This window comes from Danio rerio, chromosome 23, assembly GCF_052040795.2.
Source record: "Danio rerio strain M-AB ecotype USA chromosome 23, GRCz13ab, whole genome shotgun sequence".
Lineage (NCBI taxonomy): Eukaryota > Metazoa > Chordata > Actinopteri > Cypriniformes > Danionidae > Danio > Danio rerio.
The window spans coordinates 43,867,706-43,894,179 of NC_141043.1; the positions used below are offsets into that span (position 1 = coordinate 43,867,706).

The 26,474-nt window shown below is 35.4% G+C and overlaps 2 protein-coding genes across 12 annotated transcripts in view; one reads left to right on the top strand and one right to left on the bottom strand.

Moving 5' to 3' along the window:
* Window positions 1-2,135: 2,135 nt before the first annotated feature.
* Window positions 2,136-14,015, bottom strand: rnf146 (ring finger protein 146). Of its 10 annotated transcripts, none has more exons than XR_015522658.2 (4): window positions 13,796-13,982; window positions 5,195-7,458; window positions 4,128-5,066; window positions 2,136-3,744 (listed from the first exon to the last, which is right to left on the bottom strand). XR_015522658.2 is itself a non-coding variant. In XM_087305252.2 (3 exons), the coding sequence occupies exon 3, from the start codon at window positions 7,455-7,457 to the stop codon at window positions 6,363-6,365; it is 1,095 nt and encodes a 364-aa protein (XP_087161378.1). In that variant the 5' UTR covers window position 7,458; window positions 10,441-10,477; window positions 13,796-13,982; the 3' UTR covers window positions 2,136-6,362.
* A 61-nt stretch (window positions 14,016-14,076) lies between these two features.
* cdh24a (cadherin 24, type 2a) overlaps window positions 14,077-26,474 on the top strand; it is a 210,534-nt gene continuing 198,136 nt past the window's right edge. For both annotated transcript variants that reach the window (XM_087307617.1, XM_087307618.1), the window contains exon 1: window positions 14,077-14,151. The gene's annotated coding sequence lies outside the window, so the exon portion shown is untranslated. The remainder of the gene's footprint in view (window positions 14,152-26,474) is intronic.

The following is a 26,474-nucleotide window of genomic DNA, read 5'->3' on the forward strand; positions in this document are numbered from 1 at the left end:
TACAAACATCCCAAGTCTCCTGGAAGTTCCGTGAGACTCCCAGATGCCCACAAACGAGTGATAATCTCCTGGAAATCGCACGTCTCCCTCCCTGGTCCTCAAATAAAGTGGTCCTTCTCACTCCTCCCCACCGGATCCCTCCTCGCTCTTCAGACACGTCGCATGCACTAGTAATGGGTCGTTCATGAACGATTCGTTTATTTTGAACGAATCTTCAATATGACTCGGGAACCACGAGTCCTCTCAGGGAGTGATTCGTTCATCCGCGCGTATGCACATTTGTGCAGGTAGTATCGTTAATTTAAAATCTTCATCACATTGGCAGAAGCCAATCACTAGGGATGGCTGACGTGAAACTGACGTTTCGACACAGTGTCGAGATCCCGAAGCGCAAGTGTTTCGAATTACTGCACCGAAGCATGATCCGAAGCACCCAAGTCACGTGACTAAAGTGTTTCGAAACACTTGGTCACGTGACTAAAGCGATTCAAAACATTGATCACCTCAGAAGCGTTTCGAGACCTGGCGAATCTCCATTTGGCTGCCAAGGTCAGGAAAAATCTCATTTCATATGGCTTAGTGGACTGTGCATGTGCACGATGTTGCTGTTCATTAATTGACTTTTTGGGTTCGAATCCTGACTTCTACAAATACTCCAAAATCATGGTTTTATGAGTTTTTATCATGTTTCTGTAGTTGTATAGCCTAAATATGATACAGCTGCAGTTACGCCATCAATTTAGCATCATTTTTGTAACACTGTAAAACAATAATAATTATTTTTACAGTACTGTGATAGTTTGGTTTAGGGTTTGGGTAGACATTAATAAAATACAATAAATGGGAAATTTTATGAATAATATAAATAATTCTTGATATCTTCAGGCCACAGTTTCTGATCTAGCAACAACCCTGTTTTAAGACCAAAACAAGACATATTTATTAACAAATGGTTTATTCGGATATCAGACAAATGTTGAAACAAAACGATTCAAGAGCAAAGCATTAACAACTGGTATTAAAGCATTTCAAAATAGCTGTTATTGCCTGGCTTCGAACCCACTATCCCCAAATGCTAGTCAGAGACTTTAACCGCTCCGCTACATTGATTGAAATTTACACCAACAAAGTAGGGTTTAATACCTCAATTTGCTCAACTGCTATGTGCTGCAGCTGTTTCAGTGCAATACATAAAAAAATGACCACTAGGTGTCACTGTAGAGTGGTGTTTCGAAACGTTTTGAAGCTTCGACACATTTGCTTCGACTGTTTCAGTGTTTCATGAAGCCTCACTTTGCCCACCACTACCAATCATGTGTTTAGAGCTGGAAAAAGAATTGATCCGCTCACCTCTCGAGTCCTCAATCGGGTCTGAGTCACTCGTTCATCACGGGGCAATCATACGCGTTTAGAGCCGGAAAAAGAATTGATCCGCTCACCTCTCCGAGTCTTCTATCGAGTCTGAGTCACTCGTTCATCACGAGCCAATCATATGCGTTTAGAGCCGGAAAAAGAATCGAACCGTTTATCTCTCGAGTTCTCTATCGAGTCTGAGTCATTCATTCCTCACGGGCCAATCATATGCGTTTAGAGCCGGAAAAAGAATTGAACCTTTCATCTCTCGAGTCCTCCGGTTTGAGTCATTTTGTCACGTGATGAACAAACGATCATGGCTCCTATCGGCTTAGACTGTGAATTGATTAAGATTATATGTGACTGTCAGTGTAACGTGAATGAACCCCTGACATTTGAAGACATGAAGAGGTGACCTGAGCAAAGAGACAAATGCCTTCATAGACAAAAGAGCAGGTAAACACTGAATTATTATTTTCTCCTTCTTATATTCTATTTATGATTTATTTGTCGTGTGATCAACCTTTTGGGCTTGTTGTAGATGTGTTTTGAAGCAACTCGTGACATTTTAATAATATTTTGGCAAATTGAACCAAATGAACGAAATGACTCGAAAAAAAGATTCGTTCATCTTGATGAACGAGACTCAAAGATCCGAGTCAGTAAAATGATCCGAACTTCCCATCACTAGCGCGCACTCTGTCAAACACACTCTCTTGGATAATATAGGTGCCCTTTAAAGTAAACCTTGATATACAAATAAGAAATATTCAGCAGAACAGTTTAATCTCAGACAGGAAACAGACAACACTTTATTTCTCAGATAAACCCAGTAACAAAACATCACAGTTAAAACAAACAAAAAAAATCACACCAAAAAAAAAAAAAAAAAAAAAAGAATTTATATTTGATTTTAGTTTTCATTTCGCTTTTTGTTGAGAACAAATGACCTGAACAAATGGAGGTGACAATCAGGTTGAAAATAATAACATTAAAAATTGCAAAAAACTTCGGATGCCTACGGCTGAAATCCACTCACTCGATTAGTGTGCTGCAGTCTGAGGACTACTTACAACTACAAATTACACCAGCTGATAAAGCTTGTCTTTCCCAGAGTTCAATGCATTGTAGTCCAGGGCTCCTCACAGCAACACATGCAAATCCATGAAACAGATAAAGCACACCAAGATGAGACAGACGAATGAAGACAAGTCGCTAAAAATAAACACTCACACGCAGTTAAAGAGTTTTAAACCTCACATTATGAAACACTATAAAGTATTAAATGCAAGATGACTGAAGGTTTTCTTATGACTAGAGCATGTTAAAGAGTCCTTGGCAAAACTACAATAAACTTATTTCTTGTTAGATTTTGCGTTTGGAATTATGCTGGTATTGCATCTAATGCTTGCTCTTTTCCCAAAACTTGTCACTTGCTGCAGATTAAAAGCCTGCACACTAGGTGGCGCATAACAAAATGTTCCGACATTTGCATTAATGTGCTGACTGATGAATTAAAAAGCCAGCAAATTTCGATTTACAGCGGAACTGTGCAATTTTAAACTATTAAACTTGAAAGTGATGTCACAAAAAAGTCATTTTATTTTATTTTATCGTCCGAAAAAATGTAGTTAGTCATTTTCTAAAGCCCTTGAAGAATCATTAGGGTGAAAACCAACGCGTGATGTTCTTATGACCTCATAACCACTGGATAATGGTCATGAGCAATGCTGCGAAAATGAAAACTTGTTGAGAAAGTGTTCATATTTCTCCACGAAACCAGTAGAAATTATGTATTATACACAAATATGAAATGAAACCTGCATTTAGGATAGTTACGATTTTCTCCATTGTGAAATTACGCATAATTAAGCACATTTAAAAATTAAGAACAAAAATAAATACTATTTTTTTACGAACAAAGTGTATGCATTACAGTTATATGAACAGAAAGAAATCCAGCATTGAAAATAATGACTAATGAACAGATTAGGACATAGGTTTCAAACTGGATTCCTGGAGGGCTGCAGCTCTGCAGTTTTGCTCCAACCCTATCAAACACTGCTGATCTAAAACCACAAGAGACTATTAAGCAGGTGTGAGTTGGAGGTGGTTGGAGCTTAACTATGCAGAGTTGCCATCAACTGGAGACAACTGGATTAGGATAATGAGAATTTCAGTGAAGTGTGAACTTAATAGTGTGCTTAACTTTTATGAAAATGCTGAACTTTTAAAGGGATAGTGCACCTAAAAATGATAATTTAGTCATAATTTACTCATTTTCCAATTGTTCCAAATCCGTTTGAGGTTGTTGATTTTTTTGTTTGTTTGTTCCGTTTGTTCTTCAATACATCTTGCACAAAAGAGGATATTTTGTAGAATGCTGGAAACCTGTAACCATGGACTTCCATAGTATTTGTTTTTCTAAATGTGGATGTCAATGGTTACAGGTTTTCAGCATTCTTCAAATTATCTTTTTCAGCATTCAACAGGAAAAAAAACAACTTAAAACTTCTGAATAAGTATTTGATGACAAGATTTTCAGTTTTGGGTGAACTCTCCATTTAATGTTCACACAGAAATGTGTGATTTATGGTACTTAACTTTAAAATAAATTCAAATCAAAATGTAATGGCCGGACTGATTCACATCATTCTAAGTCAGTGTTTCTCAACCATGTTTCTGGAGGACCACCAATTTTGCACATTTCCCATATATCCCTAACCAAACACACCTGATTGAGATCCCCAGCTCATTAGCAGAGACTGAAAAACCTGTAATGCTTAGGTCTCAAACTCAATTCCTGGAGGGCCGCAGCTCTGCAGTTTAGCTCCAACCCTAACACAGCTGATCCAAATAATCGAGATGCTCAGAGCTATTAACACCTTTATTACTTGAATTAGCCGTGTTTGATCAGGGTTGGAGCAAAACTGTGCAGAGCTGCGGCTCTCCAGGAATTGAGTTTGAGACCCATGTTGTAATGGGAGTGAAAGACAAAACAGAAATCCAAACATGCAGTGCTGGTGGTCCTCCAGGAATTGAGTTTGAGACTACTGGATTAGGATGAGAATTTCAGTGAAGTGGGAACTTAATAATGTGCTTAACTGTTATGAAAATGCTGAACTCTTAAAGGGATAGTACACCTAAAAATGATAATTCAGTCATAATTTACTCATCCACCAATTGTTCCCAATCAGTTTGAGGTTGTTCTTTTTTTTTTTTTTGTTCTTCAATACATCTTGCACAAAAGAGGATATTTTGTAGAATGCTGGAAACCTGTAACTATTGACTTCCATAGAATTTGTTTTTCCAACTGTGGATGTCAATGGTTACAGGTTTTCAGCGTTCTACAAAATATATTTTTTAGCATTCAACAGAAAAAAAAAACAATAAAAACTTCTGGTTTTGTGTAGGATGAGTAATTGATGACAGGATTTTCTGTTTTGGGTGAACTCTCTATTTAAAGTTCACACAGAAATGTGTGATTTATGTTACTTTAAAATAAATTCAAATCAACATGTAATGGTCGGACTGATTCACATCATTTCTAAGTCAGTGTTTCTCAACCATGTTCCTGGAAGATTACCAGCTTTGCACATTTTTCATATCTCCCTAACCAAACACACCCGATTGAGATCATCAGCTCATTAGCAGGGAATGTAAGACCTGTAATGCATAGGTCTCAAACTCAATTCCTGCACAGTTTTGCAGCTCTGCACAGTTTTGCTCCAATCCTGATCAAACACAGCTGATCCAAACAACCGAGGTGCTCAAAAGAGTCATGAACATCTTTATTAGTTGGATCAGCTGTGTTTAAAGCAAAACTGTGCAGAGCTGTGGCCCTCCAGGAATTGAGTTTGAGACCCATGTTGTAATGGGAGTGACAGACAAAACAGACATCCAAACATGCAGTGCTGGTGGTCCTCCAGGAATTGAGTTTGAGACTACTGGATTAGGATGAGAATTTCAGTGAAGTGTGAACTTAATAATTTGCTTAACTGTTATGAAAATGCTAAACAGTTTGAGGTTGTTCTTTTTTTGTTTGTTCTTTAATACATCTTGCACAAAAGAGGATATTTTGGAAACCTGTAACTATGGACTTCCATAGAATTTGTTTTTCCAACAGTGGATGTCAATGGTTACAGGTTTTCAGCATTCTACAAAATATATATTTTTAGCATTCAACAGAAAAAAAAAAAACACTAAAAACTTCTGGTTTTGTGAAGGATGAGTAATTGATGACAGGATTTTCTGTTTTGGGTGAACTCTCTATTTAAAGTTCACACAGAAATGTGTGATTTATGTTACTTTAAAATAAATTTCAATCAAAATGTAATGGTCGGACTGATTCACATCATTCTAAGTCAGTGTTTCTCAACCATGTTCCTGGAAGATTACCAGCTTTGCACATTTTTCATATCTCCCTAACCAAACACACCCGATTGAGATCATCAGCTCATTAGCAGAGACTGAAAGACCTGTAATGCTTAGGTCTCAAACTCAATTCCTGCACAGTTTTGCAGCTCTGCACAGTTTTGCTCCAATCCTGATTAAACACAGCTGATCCAAACAACCGAGGTGCTCAAAAGAGTCATGAACATCTTTATTAGTTGGATCAGCTGTGTTTAAAGCAAAACTGGGCAGAGCTGTGGCCCTCCAGGAATTGAGTTTGAGACGCATGTTGTAATGGGTCTGACAGACAAAAGAGACATCCAAAACATGCAGTGCTGGTGATCCTCCAGGAAGGTGGCTAAGAAACACTGCTCTAAGTTATGATTAAAAAAAAGCAAGCTTTATTGTAGTTTTGCCTGTATCTTCCATTAAAGAGTACAGCCCTGGTGCAGTCCTCTAAGACTGAAAGCGAAAGTCGAGCACTATTCTTACACTAAAACCATCCGCCCTCATTCAAGACCGTCTTTCTCTGATTTTAAATGGTATCTTTTTTTTGCATTTCAGAAATACCCAGCGCTTGTGGTAGTTGGGTAGGAGTCCTTTATTTGTGCTGCGGGTCAGACCTTCGTAACGGTGCACTGACCATCAGGGCACCCAGACCGATCTCCGCTGTTCGCCGGCCCTCCACCAGGGGGCGGTCTGTCCAACTGCTGCAGTCTATGCCTACCCTGCGACCCATCTGTGTGCTCATCTTCATCTTCATCCTCAACTTGCTCATCATCATCACTGGTTCCAGATTCAGAATCATATCCGGAGGCGTCTGGAGCAGCTGAGTCGTCTTCGTCCTCTGCGTCTTCCTCTTCTGGTTCTTGCTCATTGGGGCTGATGTTGAGTTGGGCGAGAGTTTGTACGAGCTGAATGTCACTGGAGGATGCAGGACTGGTTAAGTGGCCGCCCAAAATAGTTGGCGGCCTTATTGGAGCGGGAACAAAAGTGCCTTGCGGACGTCCTCCGCTGACCCCAGTGTCTGCTCCATCAGCCGAACTCTCCCGCTCGGCCGCGGCTCCGTCAACACTAACGTTCACAACCGCTGGCGCCGGAACTGCTCCGGCTGACGAATTAGGATCTGGATCGAGTCTTAATCCCGCCACGCCTTTTTTAGGGATGTCCACAACATCTCTCTTCATCCTCCTCCTCCTCCCGTGTTCGTTCCTCCTGTACTGCACCATGTTTTCCAAGTCGGCTACGTACAAGAATCCGGCAATTAGCATCTCGGCGCTCTTCTTGCCTTTGCTGAACGCATCTTCCAGCTCTCGGCTAGTCCGCTCGTCGTACTGCCACCATCCGTTACGCCCCTCGTAGTACCAAGCATGACCGCTGCTCCCCGTCCCGCATCCACCGGTCGCAGAGGCTTTCAGCTCTTCAGGCGAGAGCAAAGTCGGACGCTCTAGGAAGTCTTCAGGGACTTCGCGTCTACACAGGGCGCATCGTTTACTGTGCCAGGAAGCTCCTTTTACGCAGAGGAAACAGAAAATGTGGCGGCACGGCAGGCGGACAGGGTGGACGCAGCTCTGCAGGCAGATTGGACACTCCGGGACGGGCAGAGAAGGAGATGAAGGTGACCCACTTCCCTCAGGTACGGCCTCTCCACTTACCTTCTTGCCCGAAGTCAAGGAGTCCACGGTTAGGTTGACCTCACCGCAGCTAGCCATACTGTAAAAACATTAAAAAAAAAACAACAACAATGTAAATCAGGAAAAGATGAAGGGTAGGGTTGTGCATTATGACAATTATCTATATCAAATTGACAAAACAAAATAAATTTTAAAAATACTAATAAAACTAATAAAATATATATAGTTTCATATTACGCTCTAGTTTTTAGCATCAAAAAATAAACTACATTGTTCGTGGTGATGCTATATATTTGGTGCCTGTTTACACCTTGTCACTTAATGTGATTTCTCTGATCTGATTTGTGAAAACGATTCCATTTACACTTGACAACATAAATGAGTCTCAGCTAAATGCATGGTTTCCGCTACATTTATTCTTCACACCAAAATTCATCCCGCCACAGCTACATTACAGCTTCTTACTCAAAATTTTCGATCGTTTTTTAAATAGTGGGTTAAAATCCCAACGAAAAGTTATTAAAAGGTAAGTGAATAATAACAGCGCAAACATTTCTGTGACCATAGTAGTGCTGTGCGTTCAGTTTAACCCTTCAAGGTGACGTGCTGACTGACTGACTGACAGGTGGGTGATGCGTGAGGCCAGCAAACATGGCGTAGCTTTCAGTTATGATGAACACGGCTTCCTTCAAGAGTTCACACTTAGATATTGCTTGACAGCTGTAAGCAGGTTTGGCATGCTGTCCCGGGAGAGAACCCTGAGCTCGGAGATAGTTGAGCCCAGGGCTCCCGCCAGGTCCATAGAGCATGTGAGGGGAGTACGAGATCAGGTGGTTCTCGAGAGCTCCCCTTTTTGTAAAGGAGAAAAGGAGGAGAAAGGGGTGGATGGGGGGTTTCTTCGGAAAACGAAGATAAGGGAGTAATGTCTAGCTAGGCTACTTATAGTGGGTTAGGATAGATCTGATTGGCTAACTAATGAGTGTAGATAGGTGGCCAGCTGCTGTCAATTATATCATGTGCTCCTCTCGAAATTAGTTTAAAAACTTCACATAATAATACTTTATTTATAGACAAAGGTCTGTGGCTCTGCATATAATGACTTTATCTTGCTGGAGTTTATAGCTGTTTCACTTTACTTCAGGATGAATTAATGCCGCGGTCTGCTCCGCAAGTCTATTGGAGACATTCATAAATATTCCTAGAAAATCTAATAAATGTTGGAGACATACTCGGAACATAAACACACTAAATTACACTTCAGCTGCGTTTATTTGAGGCCGCGCAAGAAAATCTGCACTTGAGCAGCGTATATGTGAGGGCGCGCAAGAAGTTTTGTGCACGAACAGAGGAAATCGGTGCTCAAGCAGAGATTAACATGCTCGTAAGCTATTACATTAATGCGATCTCAACTGAATACTGCGCCCACGACTTCTCGTCGTGTCTACCGCCACAGCTGGAAAAAAAATCCCTGAGGAAACACTGAAATGGATACGATTCTGATCTTTAAATTTAATTTATTTAGCAATTTTTAATAAAATACTTGAAAAAGGATTAAAATAAACTTATTTCCATGTGGTCAATATGTTCTATTTTTTATGTTTATTTAATTAATAATTAAAATAATTAATTAATTATTATTATTATTATCATTATTATTATTATATATTAGGGCTGCATGATACTGAAAAAAATATATAACATTGTGTTTTTTATTCTGAAATATATATTGCAATATGAATATTTAACTTAGATGAGTTAAATAATTATTTTGGATTGACTGGAATGATTCTGTAAAAAAAATAAAAATAATAAACTTAAAAATCTACAAACATAAATTCAATAAAGAAAAAAAAAATAAGATTTGTATTTATTTAATAAACCATTGTATTTATTTAATAAACCATTGTTTATTGTTTTCCAAGGTGTCGAACTGTATTCAGGTATACAGTAATTAAGTAATCAAAAATAAAATAATACTGCATAGTCTTCTTTTTATAAATTATTCAATAACATTAATCACTGCTAGTTTGTCAGAGGTACAAATGGTACAATTTCTCTTGCCTGAATGCTTTTAAAACCCTCACATAGTCACAAGCCTGGAAAAAAAAATGCTTGCAAAATATTTAATAATAATCCAGACTCAACATTGCATTGCCAATGATCACATTGCAAAAATTGCTGCTGAAACGATATATTGTGCAGCCTTAATATATATTTAAGTGTCACCGTAAATGGTTTGAATGTATATGATTATCATACAATTAAAAACATTTAACCATTTAAAAATATACATTAAAACATATCTTAATAAATACATAAATAAATAAATAAACAAACACAGAAATCATAAAGAAAATTAATTATTTTACTACATTTTTCACAATACATTTATAGGGCTCATTAAAACCTTTAATTCCTTTAAAAAAGCCACTTTTTACCTTTTTACTTTTTAATAATTGTTACTTAAACTGTGTAAATATATAAGCAAGGCAAGTTTATTTATATAGCACATTTCATACACATTGGCAATTCAAAGTGCTTTACATAAACAAAAATAAAAGAAACAAGTCAAATAAAAATAAAAACGAATAATAAAAATGAGTAAAAAACAACAACATAAAAACAGGTAAAATGTGATATAAAAGAATGAATATAGACAATTATCAACTATGAAAAAGCTCATATCATTACAACACTAATCAGTATACAAGTCTATACAGTAGACTCATATCGGATATGAGATTTTTGTAATAATGCAGAGAATCAGAATCTGCCTACACACTGCTGTCAGCAATGTAACAAACGGGACACTGTTTACAAACTACATTGCCTAAGTCGGCTAAAGTCACGAGCAAACAGCAGCAGCTTGAGTTCTTTGTTCATTGTGGCGATTAAAGCTCTTGCATTTTTAACTACTCATCTTATAAGTACTCCACTTTAACAAGCAAGGGTACTATTTATGCAATACATGTAAATAAAGCCTGCGCTACACACCAAAAAAAAAACATCTGTTAATATTTGAAAGCAGATTAAAAGGCACAAAAACTGATCATTTACTCACCCTTCCCTTAATCCAAATCTGTTTGACTTGCTTTCTCCTGTTGAACACAAAAGAAGATACTCTGAAAAATGTTGCAAACCTGTAACCATTGACTTGCATGGTATTTCCTACAATAGAAGTCAATGGTTACAGGTTTTCAGCTTTACTCAAAATCTCATATTAGTGTCCAACAGAAGAAACTCATCAAGGTTTGAGGATGAGTAAATGTTCAGTTTTGGGTGAACTATCTCTTTAAAAGTGAAACCAGAAACACAATGGATGAGAGAAACCAACTACTTCGCAATCTTGACAGTCTGTCACAGATCTGTAAAGTTGTCTCTAATACATCCGTCTGGCTTGATCGCACAAATCATGTAACGTGCTCTTAATAGCATCTGGCCCAAATCAGACGCAGAAATGATCTAAATATATCATGACCCAAATCCTTTACAGGCAAACCATTTACGGGACATTTTATGATGCTAGAACTGAATATGCTACAATATCAGACATTCATTTTAGGTCGGGTTTATGAACAAGAGGGGGGAAAGAACCATTGAAACAAACCGATAAAAGAAATACTAAAATGTTTTGTGTTTGTTAAAAAAATAAAATAAAATCAGTTATGTTGTATAATCAATACTGATAACTAGCCCACACAAAATACACAGCCGCAGAAATCCACAGATTTTTGAGCCCATCATTCATTCTATTAACTTTTTTACAAGTTAATGCGTGTAAAAAAATAAATAAATAAATAAAAATTTATATATATATATATATATATATATATATATATGTTCAGTTTTTACACTAATTACAGTAATATTATTATTTAATAAAATGCTATTTTTTAGATAATGTATGTACAATACAATTTGTAAAGTAATACTTTGTCCATTATTGAATGTATTATATGAGAGACCTGCTGAAGCTTTAATTTGATTATTAACCTTTTATTTACTGTATGTGTGGTTTTTCAAATCGCAAAATAATTTCTTAACAAAATCCTGTGCAAAAATAGCAAAAAATATATAAAGTCAGTATAATTTGTCAGTATAATGGCAGAATAATAATAATAATAATAGCTCTATTTAAATCTAGATTGACTGGGAAGTGAACAATCATGTGTAAAAAATTTAAAATAATAATAAAAAAGGTTATCATTGTACAAATAATTTTTAAAATATAATAAAATGAATCAATTTTAATCTTCAATGAATAAAAGAATCCTGCGATGGGACTACTGCAGATAGACATTGTGAATAGGAAAAATAAATAAACCGTCTACAATGAGCTAAGTTTAAAGTGACAGAACAATAATAGTTATACAATCGTTTCATATTTAACATTTATATGTAAATGTTTTTTCCATCATACAACATAAACATGTTGTAAATATTAATAATAAAATCTAAAAATGTCAATTATATTTCTATATAAATATATAAGGGCTGCAAGATATTGTAAAAATCTGACATTGCAATATTTTGTTTTGCCATAATAAACATATACGATATAAATTAAAACTTCACCAGATAATTTAAATAGCTTTATTTTTCATCTAGATCATCTGGGGAGTCTTTTTCTATGCAGTGCATCTCCAAAAATTATAATAAATTACAAGCAAAAATAAATAAACAGTGCTCTGTGGTTTTCCGAACAGTCTAACAGTATTCAAGTACAAAAACAATCAAGGGTATAAAAAAAAAAGTTATTGTATAAATAATAAAAAACAAAAAAAGAATAAAATGTATTAATTTTAACCTTTAATAAATAATCTAATCCTGCGATGTGACTATTGTAAATAAACACATTGCGAAAGTAAAAATTAAAGTCAGTAGATTCAGTCTACAATGAGCTTGATTTAAAGTGGTAGAACAATAATAGCCTTACAATAGTTTTGTATTTAACACTTAAATGTGTATATATATATATATATATATATATATATATATATATATATATATATATATATATATATATATATATATATACACACACACACATACATATATACACACACACATATATATATATATATATATATATATATATATATATATGTGTGTGTGTGTGTGTGTGTGTGTGTGTGTGTGTGTGTGTGTGTGTGTGTGTGTGTGTGTGTGTATGTATGTATGTATGTATGTATGTATGTATATATATATATATATATATATATATATATATATATATATATATATATATATATATATATATATATATATATATATATATATGGGCTGCACAATATTGAAAAAATCTGACATTGTAATGTTATGTTGTGCCATAATATAAATTGTAATATTAATAAAAGTTAATGATTTTAAAAGCCCTTTTCATCTAGATCAACTGTGAAGTATTTTTTTTATGCAGTACATCTGCAAAAATTATAATAAGTTATGAGTAAAAATAAATAAACAGTTCTTTATGGCTTTCCGGGGAGTCTAGCAGTATGCAAGTACAGAAATAAAAAAAAAAAATCAAGTGTAAAAAAAAATTGTATCATATAGATAACAAATTATTAAACCGATTATAATTTTATTGTATAAAAAAAATAATATCGATGCTCAAACGATATAAGTGTATATATATATATATATATATATAAATATATATATATATATATATATATATATATATATATATATATATATATATATATATATATAATAGTAATACCATCCATTAACTTATTTTGTATTATAAAAATAATTATGTCAAATACAAACACTACACTACTAACGTTAGACATAAAACGTGTAAACAAAAGTAACAAAGGCTAACTTAGGCTGATTGGTTGAGAACAATATAATTTAAAATATGTAATAATACTCATACAGCAAATGGTTATATTGACAACAAAATAGACATATTGAAAACGACACTGTTAACAGTAACGATAGATCCGTTATGTTATATTGCATCAATAAAACACAATATTGGTTTTATGTAGGTTAGCAGAAATGGGATGAGCGTTCTTTTAAATTGCATTACAGGCCCAAATCCCTCAACAACTCAACAGAAAACACAAAAATCGACCTATGTACACATTTAACTAGTACATTAACCAATGATATCTCTACAAACACTTTCAAACGTGATATTTCTGAGGTTTTGAATGTGCTGATGTTGAGATCTGATATTTGATAGATCAGATTGAGGCCTGTAGACAGGACAACACCCTGACCAAAACACAGCAAGAACAGCCTTTTTCACATTAAAAAACAAACCCTCGACACTTCAATGTTGTCGAAATATACAACACAAACATGTAAAATGGCATATCTTCATCATCATTCGGCTTACTTGAATATATATTTATATTTTTGGCGATTTTGCTGCGTCTTCTCCCAATGTCTTTCAGTTTACTCACCTGACAATGTAGCCGAATTTTCGCCTTTTTTAAGCGACGGTTAGATCTGGCTCATCTGCTAGTCACCGGATGATCGATCATTGTTCGTTTATTGATGTGAAATGATCGGTAACGCCAGAATTCGCTCGACACAGATGAACACAATAATGTTTTCACGGCTCCTCTGAGATAATAAGACGGCTGAAGTGTGTTCGTGCGCATCCGCTCTGCGCAAAACCTGCGCAGAACCCTCCGAAGTGGGAGTCCCTTATATCAAGAGATACACGATTGCTCGTGTTTTCAAGTATGCTGACTGACCGTGAGAAACAATACCCGAACGCCATGCATCCAAATCCTCTTGAAACCCAGCATAAAAGGTGCAAATCATTTAAGTATTTGATATAAGTACAATATTTTCGAAGTATTTTCTAAATATATGTTGTAGGTTTTTCAAACAAATAGCATGGCCTACCAGAATAGTTCAAATGAACTCAAATAAGAGTCTGAAGAGTCGTTGTGTTTATATACATTTATATATTATTGTTGCCTTATCAGATAGTAGCATACACTTTGAAGGTTTTATGAGTCTTCTTACATGTTTTAAATGAAATAACTGATGGACCAATTGAGGCTTAATAGACAACTGATGTTAAGGTATGCTTTTTTCGACATATATAATGTATACCATGGTATTTTTTTAAGTAGAATTTAGAATATCATGTAAATATTCTATCTATCTATCTATCTATCTATCTATCTATCTATCTATCTATCTATCTATCTATCTATCTATCTATCTATCTATCTATCTATCTATCTATCTATCACACACCCACACACATACATACAACAGTTAAAATAATATTATATTTGTTCATATACATTAAATTAGACAGTTCTTTGTTAAACATGGAGCTAATCTAATGAAAAAACTAATGATAATGGTCTACAAATGTATATGTAAGGGAAAAATATTACGTAAAAATGTAAAAAAAAAAAAAGAAAAACATAGAGAAATAAAAAAAAATGCATCAAGTTATTTGTTAAAGATGTTTAGGAACCAACTATTATTTTAATGAATATAATTAATAAATCTGATTTGTTTAAAAAAAAAAGATTATGGAGGCCGATACCTGCAAAAAGATCGACCAATGATGGCATTTACTTGCCCGCTCTATTAATTTTTAAAATATTTATTCATGCAGGAATGTATGTATTTTTATATGTATTTATTTGCATATTTATTCATGGTTTTATTTATGCATGAATTTGTGAATTTATTTGCACATTTATTTATCTATTTGCATTTTTATTTATTTATTTATTTATTTATTTTATTGTTGTAGCAGGTTTTGTCCTCCATTCAACAGGATTATACAAATTAACAAAACTTAGACGCTTGAACCTTCAAAAATCTCTCTCTCTCTCCCTCTCTCTCTCTCTCTCTCTCTCTCTCTCTCTCTCTCTCTCTCTCTCTCTCTCTCTCTCTCTCTCTATATATATATATATATATATATATATATATATATATATATATATATATATATATATATATATATATATATATATATATAATAGATCTAGTTGTGAATTTTCTTTGACATGGCAAAGTCTCACTCTCACATGGTGTCAGACTGCCTTTCTGAGACTGACCACATCCGTCCATTTAGTATTTTATCTTCAACAGTGTCACTAGATGGCACAATTGTGCCAGGCAGAAGAAGAAAAAAAAAAGTAGGAAACAGATGCTTGTCCTTTGGGGATTTGCAGTAAATCTGTCTACATAACCAACTAATTCAACTAGAAAAGAAATCTATTTTTATTTGTTGCAAGTAGGTTAAGGCCACGTCACATTGTAGTTGTACTCCAAACCAGACGCTTTCCTATTAAACAGCTCCTGAAAACTCAACACCTGGTGCAGAGGATCAGATTATAATGTTGGCGTCTTTCCATGTTGTGCTCGCCGAACTGCATTAATCTCAATTATAGGAGGCAGTACAGTAATAAACAGTTCCAGTGCCTTTCCTAAAATATGATATTCACACATACAAGCCTGCAGGAATTGGGCATGTGCACCAGACACGCTTGCAGTCCATCTGCAGCCTTGTTTTTGGTGTATTACACTGTAAACTCTCATGTTGCTGGATGTTCTTTGTCACATCTGTGCTCAAGGGAATGCCATTTCATAGTAGATCAAATAACTCTTCTCTGTTTCCTAGTGTTGTGATGCAGAGATAATCAGTTGATGCGTGCAATCGTGTGTAATACACAGCATTAAATGAGAGATGTGCTTAAATTAGAACGGAAAAAAGAATTCTTATATTCCCTGTGGCTTTGTTACGCTAGGATGGCTGTGTTGTAGTGGAAGTCTTAAGTGTGTGTGTGTGTGCGTGGGTGCCATATGCATGAAATCAATGAGTGCTCATTTTCCACAGCTGTTTAGTACGACGCATACAAACCCTCTCAGTGTGAATGACAGTGGCCACAGGAGATCTTTCATACGAGACCTCCTCTGAGGATGCTTCATCCCCATAAGTCTCTATTTTACCTCTGCTCACCAAACTTTCCTTAAAGAAACATTTTTTATTTATTTATTGGGAGTTATGAACTAGGGCTGTGCAGCATCATTACTATTGTTACAGTATATAATTACCGGCCACTTTATTAGGTACACCATACTACCCTTTTTGCCTTCAGATTTGCCTTAATCCTTTGTGACATAGATTCAACAAGGTGCTGGAAAAATTCCTCAGAGATTTTGGTCCATAATGACATGATAGCATCACGCAGTTGCTGCAGATTTGTCGGCTGCACATCCATGATGTGAATCTCCCATTCCACCACATCCCAAAGGTGCTCTATTGGATTGAGATCTGGTAATTGTGGAGGCCATTCCATAATGACATGATAGCATCACGCAGTTGCTGCAGATTTGTCGGCTGCACATCCATGATGTGAATCTCCCATTCCACCACATCCCAAAGGTGCTCTATTGGATTGAGATCTGGTAATTGTGGAGGCCATTTAAGTACAGTGAACTCATTGTCATATTCAAGAAACCAGAGATGATTCGCGCTTTATGACATGGTGTGTTATCCTGCTGGAATTAGCCATCAGAAGATGGGTACACTGTGGTCATAAAGGGATGGACACGGTCAGTAATAGAGCTGTGCGATTAATCGAATCGCAATTTGAAATGTTGCGATTAGCTAATCGCAACAGGCTGCAATATGAAATATATGTGTATTATTTAATTTACCCCGCCCAGAGCAAATGTCTGACTGCCATCTGTGTGTGATAGTCTTACTAGCCAAGTGAGTGTGCACACTTTCATTCTGCCCAAACAGAATTGCACAACTGAACTACACTGAAAAAAGTGTTGCATGCAGAACTGTTGCAAACAATTTATTTGTGTTGAATATAAACAAACAAATTAAGTTTAATAATGTTCAACTTAATTTGTTTGTTTAAATTCAACACAAATAAATTGTTTACAACCACCTTACATAAAAAAAATTAGTAAATCCAAGGAGTCATCTCTGAATAATTTTTTTTCAGTGTATGCGGAACGTCCACAATAAAAAAATAAACAAACAGGAAAACGCGGACAATTGGGATAATGGCGTCTGCTGCTTCAGAAGCATTAATAAACAAATTAATATTAAAGAAAAACAGAACATCGGCAATTTGGGAATATTTGGGTTTCAAAGTCAGACACCAAACAAAAACAGGTCATTTTTAAGAGCTGTCGCAGAATTGTTGACACAGCTTACAGATAATTGAGCTAAAGCTTGACTACAAAATTAAATCGCAAATCAAATCGCAATTGCAATATCTGTCAGAAAAATCGCAATTAGATATTTTCCCCAAATCGCACTGCCCCAGTCAGCAACAGTACTCAAGTAGACATTCTGCCCCCAAAAAACATACTTGAGCAGTATTTAGAATAACAAAAAAATAATAAATAAATAAACAAACATTATACATAGCGGCGACTTAGCTGAAAAAATAATTTCAGAAAATGATATCAAGGTAACATTCAATAAATAAATAATTAAATAGATAAACAAAACTCTTTTTTTCTGCTAAAATAAAAAATATACTTGTGAATTTTAATAAATATCTAAATAAATAAATAAATAAAAAATATGAGATTTTTTATGCCTGTTTTACTTTGAAATGTAATACACTTGGGCATCCTCCATTCTGTGAAATCATTCATTCATTCTTTCATTTTCCTTCAGCCTAGTCTCTATTTCAGCGGTTGCCACTATTCCAGCTTATGTTTTACGCAGCAGATGCCCTTCCAGCTGCGTTTTATACATGATATTTCATTTGAATGTGCTGATGTTGAGATCAGATCTTGATTAGATTGAGGCCTGCAGACAGGACAACGCTCTTAATATCAATCACAGTTAGCTTATCGAAATATAAAATACACTGTTAACAATCTTTGTAAATTACACAGTATTTAACTGTAATACGTATTTTACTTACATTGTGAATATGACTGCGTGCTTTACAGTAAATATATGATACTGTCAATACATATAAAGCCAAACAAATGGTGCTGTAAATGTAAATACAGCATTTTTGCTGTAATTAGTTTACAGTAAGTTACTGGCGAACTGCCGCCAGTAAGTTACTGTAGATAAATTGTTAACAGTATGCACTCTAAAAAAAAGTTGAATTATTTATTTTACCCAGTGGTTGAGTCAAACATATTTGGTGCTATGTTGGGTTATTTTTAACCTTCATTAGATTATTTATTAACAACTCAACTAGCTGAGTTAAATATTTGGTGCTGTGTTGGGTTATTTTAACCTTTATTTGGTTATTTATTTAGTAACTCAACCAGTTGGGTTAAACATTTGAATTTCAACAGTCAACCGCTTTAACTGACACAAAAAAGCTTTATTAAATTGTATGCGCACTGTTGTTTTTGCGTGATAACGTTTATTTAAGCTATAACGCAATAACGTTATTTTTTTTAATCAAATTAACTCCCTGTGTTGTGTTTATATATCCGTTTTTACCATTTAAAACCATCTTTTAGAAGCTTTTGGATGTGGTTAAAAAGTATTGTACACTATGGACACTGAGTGAAGCCTGCTGCAGGTGCTGGACAGCACACAGAGCTCCATATTCATGACTTTCTGCTTGCACAGTTTGCAACTGTCTGTACTTTGTTTTGTTTCTTCATTGTTTGTGATTCTTGATTTATTTTAACAAAAGAGTCTGGAACTAAAATGTAATGTAAAAAAGCATTTTCAATATTTTTTAATATTGTTCTTTATTTACACAGTTAAAATGATAAAATTAGCAGTGGTAGTAATAGTAGCAATAGTGATACCAGAATGAAAAAAAACTAATGCATTGGGTCAAAAAAAACAAAACAATGCATTGGGTTAAATTATATAACCCATAATTGGGAATGTGCTATAATAACCCATAGTTGGTTTATATGTTGAGGTATTTTTAACCCAACTATTTTAACAGAGTATAAACGTGGACATTTTCTTCGCTAATGCTCCATAAGTCTCCATTTCACCTCTCCACACGCCAAACTCCCTCTCTTATTCCCACTTTTTCGTTTATCGGCACTTCTGAACTATTTCAGCTTGGGCTCCCCGGGCCCCTCAAGGATGATGGTAGTTTATGAACCATCATCTAAAGCGCAGGAACTCACTGCAACGTTTCCCCAGGGATCTCATTCCTTTCCCTTCCTAACATGGTTTCTTCACCCCCTACGCCTTCACGAGGAGGAACCACGCGCTCGGGCGTCCTCCTTTTGAGCTGTGGCTTATTGTCAGCAGTTTTTCAACGCTCCTGTCACTTGCAGCCACCTGGTAACAATAAGATAGCATCGACGGAGGAGGCAGCTAAACTGGGGCGTTGTAATGAACGCACATACAGACTTGCAGGTACGAAAGTGCTTCGCAACACATTCATCTTCTCCAGTTATTGGGGCTGCGTGCGCGGCAAATATTCTCCCTGTCATTGTTATTCGATGTATACGGTAAAATTAGAAATAAACAGATTGGTGCCGAATTCTTGCTGAAATTACACTCTGAAGGAAATGAGCTGACAGCAGAAGTATTGAGGGTCACGTGGGACTTTATTTGCATACCCAGGGGTCACGGTATATAGGGGACACATTCATCATTATGTACATGTACAGAAATCTTATTAAATATACAGTAAAATTCTGGCAACAACAAGCTGCTATCTTCATTTACTCATTCACTTTCTTGTCGGCTTAGTCTCTTTATTAATCCGTGGTCGCCACAGCAGAATGAACCGCCAACTCATCCAGCAATTTTTACGCAGCGGATGCCCTTCCAGCCGCAACCCATCTCTGGGAAACATCCACACACACATTCACACACACACTCATACACTTAAGTCTACCCAATTCACCTGTACTGCATGTCTTTGGACTGTGGGGGAAACCGGAGCACACCCACGCGAAGGCAGGGAGAACATGCAAACTCCACACAGAAACGCCAACTGAGCCGAGGTTCGAACCAGCGACCTTCTTGCTGTGAGGCGACAGCACTACCTACTGCTCCACTGCCTCGCCCCACTGCCACTTTAATAAAGTTAAAATACGGTAACTTTTTGATTTAGTGGCTAATTTGTACGAGTTTGTTTAATCTCATTTGTACGATTTGCTATTCCTTAATGACGGGTTTAGGGGTAGGTTTTGGTACCACGTCTCCTTTTTAAAATCTTCAATTTTTGTACAATTGAATTCGTACATTGTTAACAATTTCTTTAGAATCTACAGTAGGTTATTGACAGCAGTTCGCCAGTAGCTAACTGTAAATCAATTGAAGCAAAAATACTGTATTTACGTATACAATACTATAAATACATACACAAGATAAATGGTGCTGCACTGTAAATCTTTACTGTAAAATATATAGTAATTTTTGCAATTGAACTTTAAAATACGGTAACATACTGTACAACGATTCTAGAGTAAACTACAGTTCATATTACAGTTAAAGACTGTGTAATTTACAAAAATCGTAGTCTATTAATTCCTAATTAGCCATTTAGGCCCGTGCACAACCAAGACGTTTTTTGCTCGGGTTTTCCGTCGACGTTTAATGCCTTGTGACTAAATAAAGGGTGTCAATAGCCCCTTTCACACAGTGATACCGGTAAATATCCGGAAAATTTCCGGAACGACTTTACCGGTAGATTCAAAAAAGCGCTGTTCACACAGGCGAGGACGTTACGGAATTTTTCCGGAAAAGAGCATTCACACATCCACACACCAAATGCCGGAAAATTCCAATTCTGACATCATTAACCAGAAATGACCACTAAACGGCTGCGCTTGTGTTTGTAAACATTTGACTACATCACAAACTCTTCGGATGGATCAGTATTGAGTACAACTCCAATGAAAACATAGAGAAACACTTTCGCATGTCGAGATGTTCATGATATGTGTGTGTGCTGGCGCTATGGGCGCTCACGGGCACACGCAAAGCTTGAAGGTAAACAAACAACGGATTATGATAAACATTTTATCGATAATTATTTACACAGTTAGCATTAAGAAGGAACATAAAAACGTTATCTGACTAACATCTAGCAGCTAAAGGTGTCTGGAAAAATATTCAAAGGCTTTTATTCTCATAAACCGCGCGCACGTGAATGCGTCTGACTGCTCTGATTGGCTAAAGCAGACGTCTCACGTCAGCACGTTCTAGACGTGGACGCGCTCTTTCCGGCAATCTTCCTTCTGCATTCAAACAGCGCAGCATTCCGGCAAATTGCCGGTAATGTTACAACTTCTCTTTCCGGAAAATAGCCGGTAATTTTCCGGAAAGGTCTGTATGTGTGAAAGGGGCTAATGTGATCGTGCACACTAACCCACAAAACGCCAGGCGAAAAAACGTGGAGGTGCTTATTGCTCTTGTGAACTATAATCATTTCTTCATCGCTAGAGCTGCTGCTTTAACCATCCATGCTTGTTCGAGTCAAGTTGTGTAGCACTATCAAACGTCATCGCGTGATTTTGCAAACTCTTTTGCTTGACGCCAGAGAAAATCGCTTGGGTTTGAATGCGGAAAAACGTCTCGTAATGCTGACGATTAACGCAAATGAAAAATGTGCCAGTGTGTAGGAGCCTTTACTCTGACAAGACGTAAAAGTTATGTTTTCTCGTGAGATCAAGCTTGTAGAAAACCTACATTTAAAAGAAATTTTTTATAAATTAACCGACTTTCTTATGTTGTGATTTGTATTTTTTATGCATTTGAATTGCATGATGGGATTTTGATCTTTCCGCCAACAACTTTTGATGTAGAAAAGTTGGGAAAAGTTTATTTTATTGATATCTTCTTAATAGTGGAAAGTGATATGGTCTGGGTTGGTGTTGTAAATCATGGTAAACATGCCTGTAACAAACTGCCAGTACTTGTTACAGGCTTAATTCTATATACAGTTGAAGTCAGAATTATTAGCCCCCCTGTTTATTTTTCCCCAATTTTTGTTGAACAGAGAGAAGATTTTTTTTTCCAACACATTTCTAAACATAATAGTTTTAATAACTCATTTCTAATAACTGATTTATTTTATGTTTGTCCTGATGACAGTAAATAATATTTGACTGGATATTTTTCAAGACACTTCTATACAGCTTAAAGTGACATTTAAAGGCTTAACTAGGTTAATTAGGTTAACTAGGCAGGTTAAGGTAATTATGCAAGTTATTGTATAACGATAGTTTGTTTAGTAGACTATGGAAATAAAATATAGCTTAAAGGGGCTAAAAATTTTGACCTTAAAATGGTTAATAAAAAATTAAAAGCTGCTTTTATTCTAGCCAAAATAAAACAAATAAGACTTCTCCCAGTAGAAAAAATATTATCAGACATACTGTGAAAATTTCCTTGCTCTTTTAAACAGCATTTGGGAAAATTTTAAAAAAGAAAAAAAATCAAAGGGGGGTTTATTAATTCTGACTGTATATTGTTTCTTATACACTGTAAAAATCTGTAATTTTACAATAAAATAACAGCTGTTAAATGACAGAAATATACTGTAAAATAAAGAAAATTAAATTACAGAAATTTCCTTAAATTTTAATTTCTGGTAAATTTCTGTAGTTTTATATCTGTTATTTTATGGTAAGTTTCTGTAATTTAACGGCTGTTATTTTACTTTTTTTTCCGGTACCTCAGCTTCTGGAAATAGACCATACAATCATGGATGTTTTTTACAGTGTATAACGTTTCAAATTTATAGTAAAATGTCAAGAAAAGATAAATTGCGGTTTAACATTAAAAGTTGACAGAGTAGTGATCAAAGCCCGATGATGCGACTCATTTCTGTAAATAGACATAAAAATCACAAAATAAGGAAACTGTTAGTGAATATTTTTTGTTTAGAATTAATTTCGGAATTTTACAGTAATCTACCGTATATTATTAATTTATAGTATTAATACACAATTTTTTTTTACACATTTTATATTTGTTACACACAAAAACACAGCCAAAAGCAAGTGGTGATGAGAAACATAATAATAAGGTGTTTGCGTCATTCACACAACTACTAAACAGCATCATGGCTACGCACAGCACTATAGTATGCAATAAACATTATATATCAAAACTAAATTGAACTTAAATCTCTAATGTGCATCAAAGTACTATAAATAAGGAGGTATCATGCAGGGAAAGTCAATTTGCCTTATTTATTAAGGAAACTCAAAGTTATATTTTTTTTGTTAAATTCACAGCCATTGTTTACAGTGGAAGATACAAAAGTAAATTATATAAAGTATAGTTTTGTCTATAAAATAAAAAATAACAACAATAGAACAATGTTAAAAATTAAATAAAGAGCACTTTATGGTTTATGGTTTAACAGTACCTACAGAAATTCAATAATCAAAATAACTCTTAAAAATAATAATAATAATAATCAAAATACTTAACTGTATAAATAACCTCAATAAATCTTTGTTTAAGTGAAAAACTTTATCATGTCTTGTGCCCAAATAGTTTAAATTCACTTGAAATTACAAGTCACAGAAACACAAACAATCTTTCACACTATTATATTAGGGTTAAACATTGCAATGAATGAAATAATGTTCTGTGTTGTGGTTTAATTATAATCCCACTTTGACATTGCAGATCCTGCGATGTGACTATTGCGGACTCGCACATTGCAATATCAAGGCTAAAACAAAATATTGTGCAGCCCTAATTTATTATGTAATCCTTCCTCCTCATCTTGTATTATTTGATATTTTTTCTTGTTTAAAATTATTAGTGTTTGTTTAATTTATTTAAATATATATGTAAATAGGTTTTTATTTAGGTTTCCTCTGGGCGCTCCGGTTTCCCCCACAGTCCAAAGACATGAGCTATAGGTGAATTGGATAGGCTAAATTGTCCATAGTGTATGAGTGTGAGTGAGAGTGTATGGATGTATCCCAGAGATGGGTTGTGGCTGGAAGGGCATCCACTGCGTAAAACATGTACTGGATAAGTTGGCGGTTCATTCCGCTGTGGCAACCCCAGATAAATAAAGGGACTAAGCCAACAAGAAAATGAATGAATGACTGAATGAATGAAAGTTCTTATTCAAGGTGTCTCAGTGGTTAGCACTGTCGCCTCACAAGAAGAAAGTCGCTGGTTTGCATCCCGAATGGGTCATTTTGCAATTGTGAGTGGAGTTTGCATGTTCTCCCCAGGTTGGTGTGGGTTTCTTCCGGGTGCTCTGGTTTCCCCTGCAGTCTAAAGACATGTGCTATAGGTCAATCGGATTAACTAAATTGGCCATAGTGTGTGAATTTGAGTACTGGGTTGTGGCTAGAAGGGCACCCGCTGTGTAAAACAAAACAGTTGGCGGTTCATTCCGCTGTGGCAACCTCTGACAAATAAGGGACTATGCTGAAAATGAATAATTGCATGTTGGTGCTGTATCATAACAGTAATAAAAATGGAAAAGGTTTAGGGAAAGAAAGTGCTGTAAATGTAAACATGAGGAATCACTGTCTGGGAAAATATGTCTTTAGTGAACATGTTTATTGGTGTAGTTGTAATAGACATGTTTGAAATTGAAAGACATAATAAGGTATTAAAAAATATACAGTACTTATACTGAAAAGTTTTCAACATAAACTTCTGGATATACTGCAGCAAAACTCCCAAGCAATTTCCTCTGTGACAGACTATAAACTTCAAGCCAATTAAAAGGCAATTATGCTTCAATTTTGGCTAAACAGAAAAAGAGCAACATCCGGAATATGCATCCAAACTATTAAACATTTATGACCCCTATAAAATCTACAAATAGAGCCAACTTTCCTACTTGTGTTTAAATTACTGTTGAGAATTATTCTATGAGTGTTATAGGCCGCTAATTTGTGGAATGATTATGATAATTAGTATGCAGATTTAAGTTAAGGTGTTATAAAACACCCTGAGCTAAGCCTTGGAGTTAATGTATGGCAGAATTTAAACTTCACCTTAATACAGCCTTGAAAAAACAGAGCTGCATTTTCCCCTCGAGTTTATTAAACATTTATGGCTGCATTACATCTGTAAATTTGGGGAAAATAAATATATTTTATTTATTTAGAGGAACAGCTTTCTGTCTTGTATTAAAATTACTGTTGAGTATTCTGTAAGCATCACGGCCAGATAATTTGTGGAACAGTAATGATAATAAGAATGTGATTTCATTTCATGTTGCTGTGGAATATAAACATATTGTGTGTGTGTGTGTGTGTGTGTGTGTGTGTGTGTGTGTGTGTGTGTGTGTGTGTGTGTGTGTGTGTGTGAGTGAGTGCATATTTGTAATTCTGATCATTCAATAACTTTATCTTTCAATGAAATGAAGCATTAGTTTTTGCAAACCAAACAATCTGTTTAAAATACTGTTGCATGGTGATGTTGGATCAGAAGACATTTTCTCAAGCCAATGTCAGTACACTACCTGACAAATGTCGCCTATCCAAGTTTAAGGAACAACAAATAACAACTTGACTTTTAGTTTATAATTTGGTATCATAAGTGGCTTATATGAAAGGTAAAGGCCTCTAGATTACACTTATTTTACCACAATAAAGTATCATCATGCCTTGATTATTAATGATTTAATTAGGACAGTAAGGTCTGACTTTGCTTAGACAAAAGTCTTGTCACTTAACAGAAATGATGTCCAATATAGAATATAAAGTCATGCTGCAGTGGAAACAGAATGAATATTGTGTCTGACTCCATCATGAGCTTGGAGGACTGCATCCATACATCTCTGCAATGACTCAAATCACTGATTAATAAAGTCATCTGAAATGGCAAAGAAAGCGCTTACAGGACTCCCAGAGTTCATCAAGACTCTCTGGATTCATCTTCAATGTCTCCTCCATCTTACCCAGACATGCTCAATAATGTTCATATCTGGTGCTTGGGCTGGCCAATCCTGGAGCATCTTGACCTTCTTTGTTTTCAGGAACTTTAATGTGGAGGCTGAAGTTTGAGGAGCAGCGCTATCCTGCTGAAGAATTTGCCCTCTCCTGTGGTTTGTAATGTAATGGGCAGCACAAATGTCTTAATACCTCAGGCTGTTGATGTTGCCATCCACTCTGCAGATCTCTTGCACGCCCCCATACTGAATGTAACCCCAAACCATGATTTATTTTTCACCAAACTTGACTGATTTC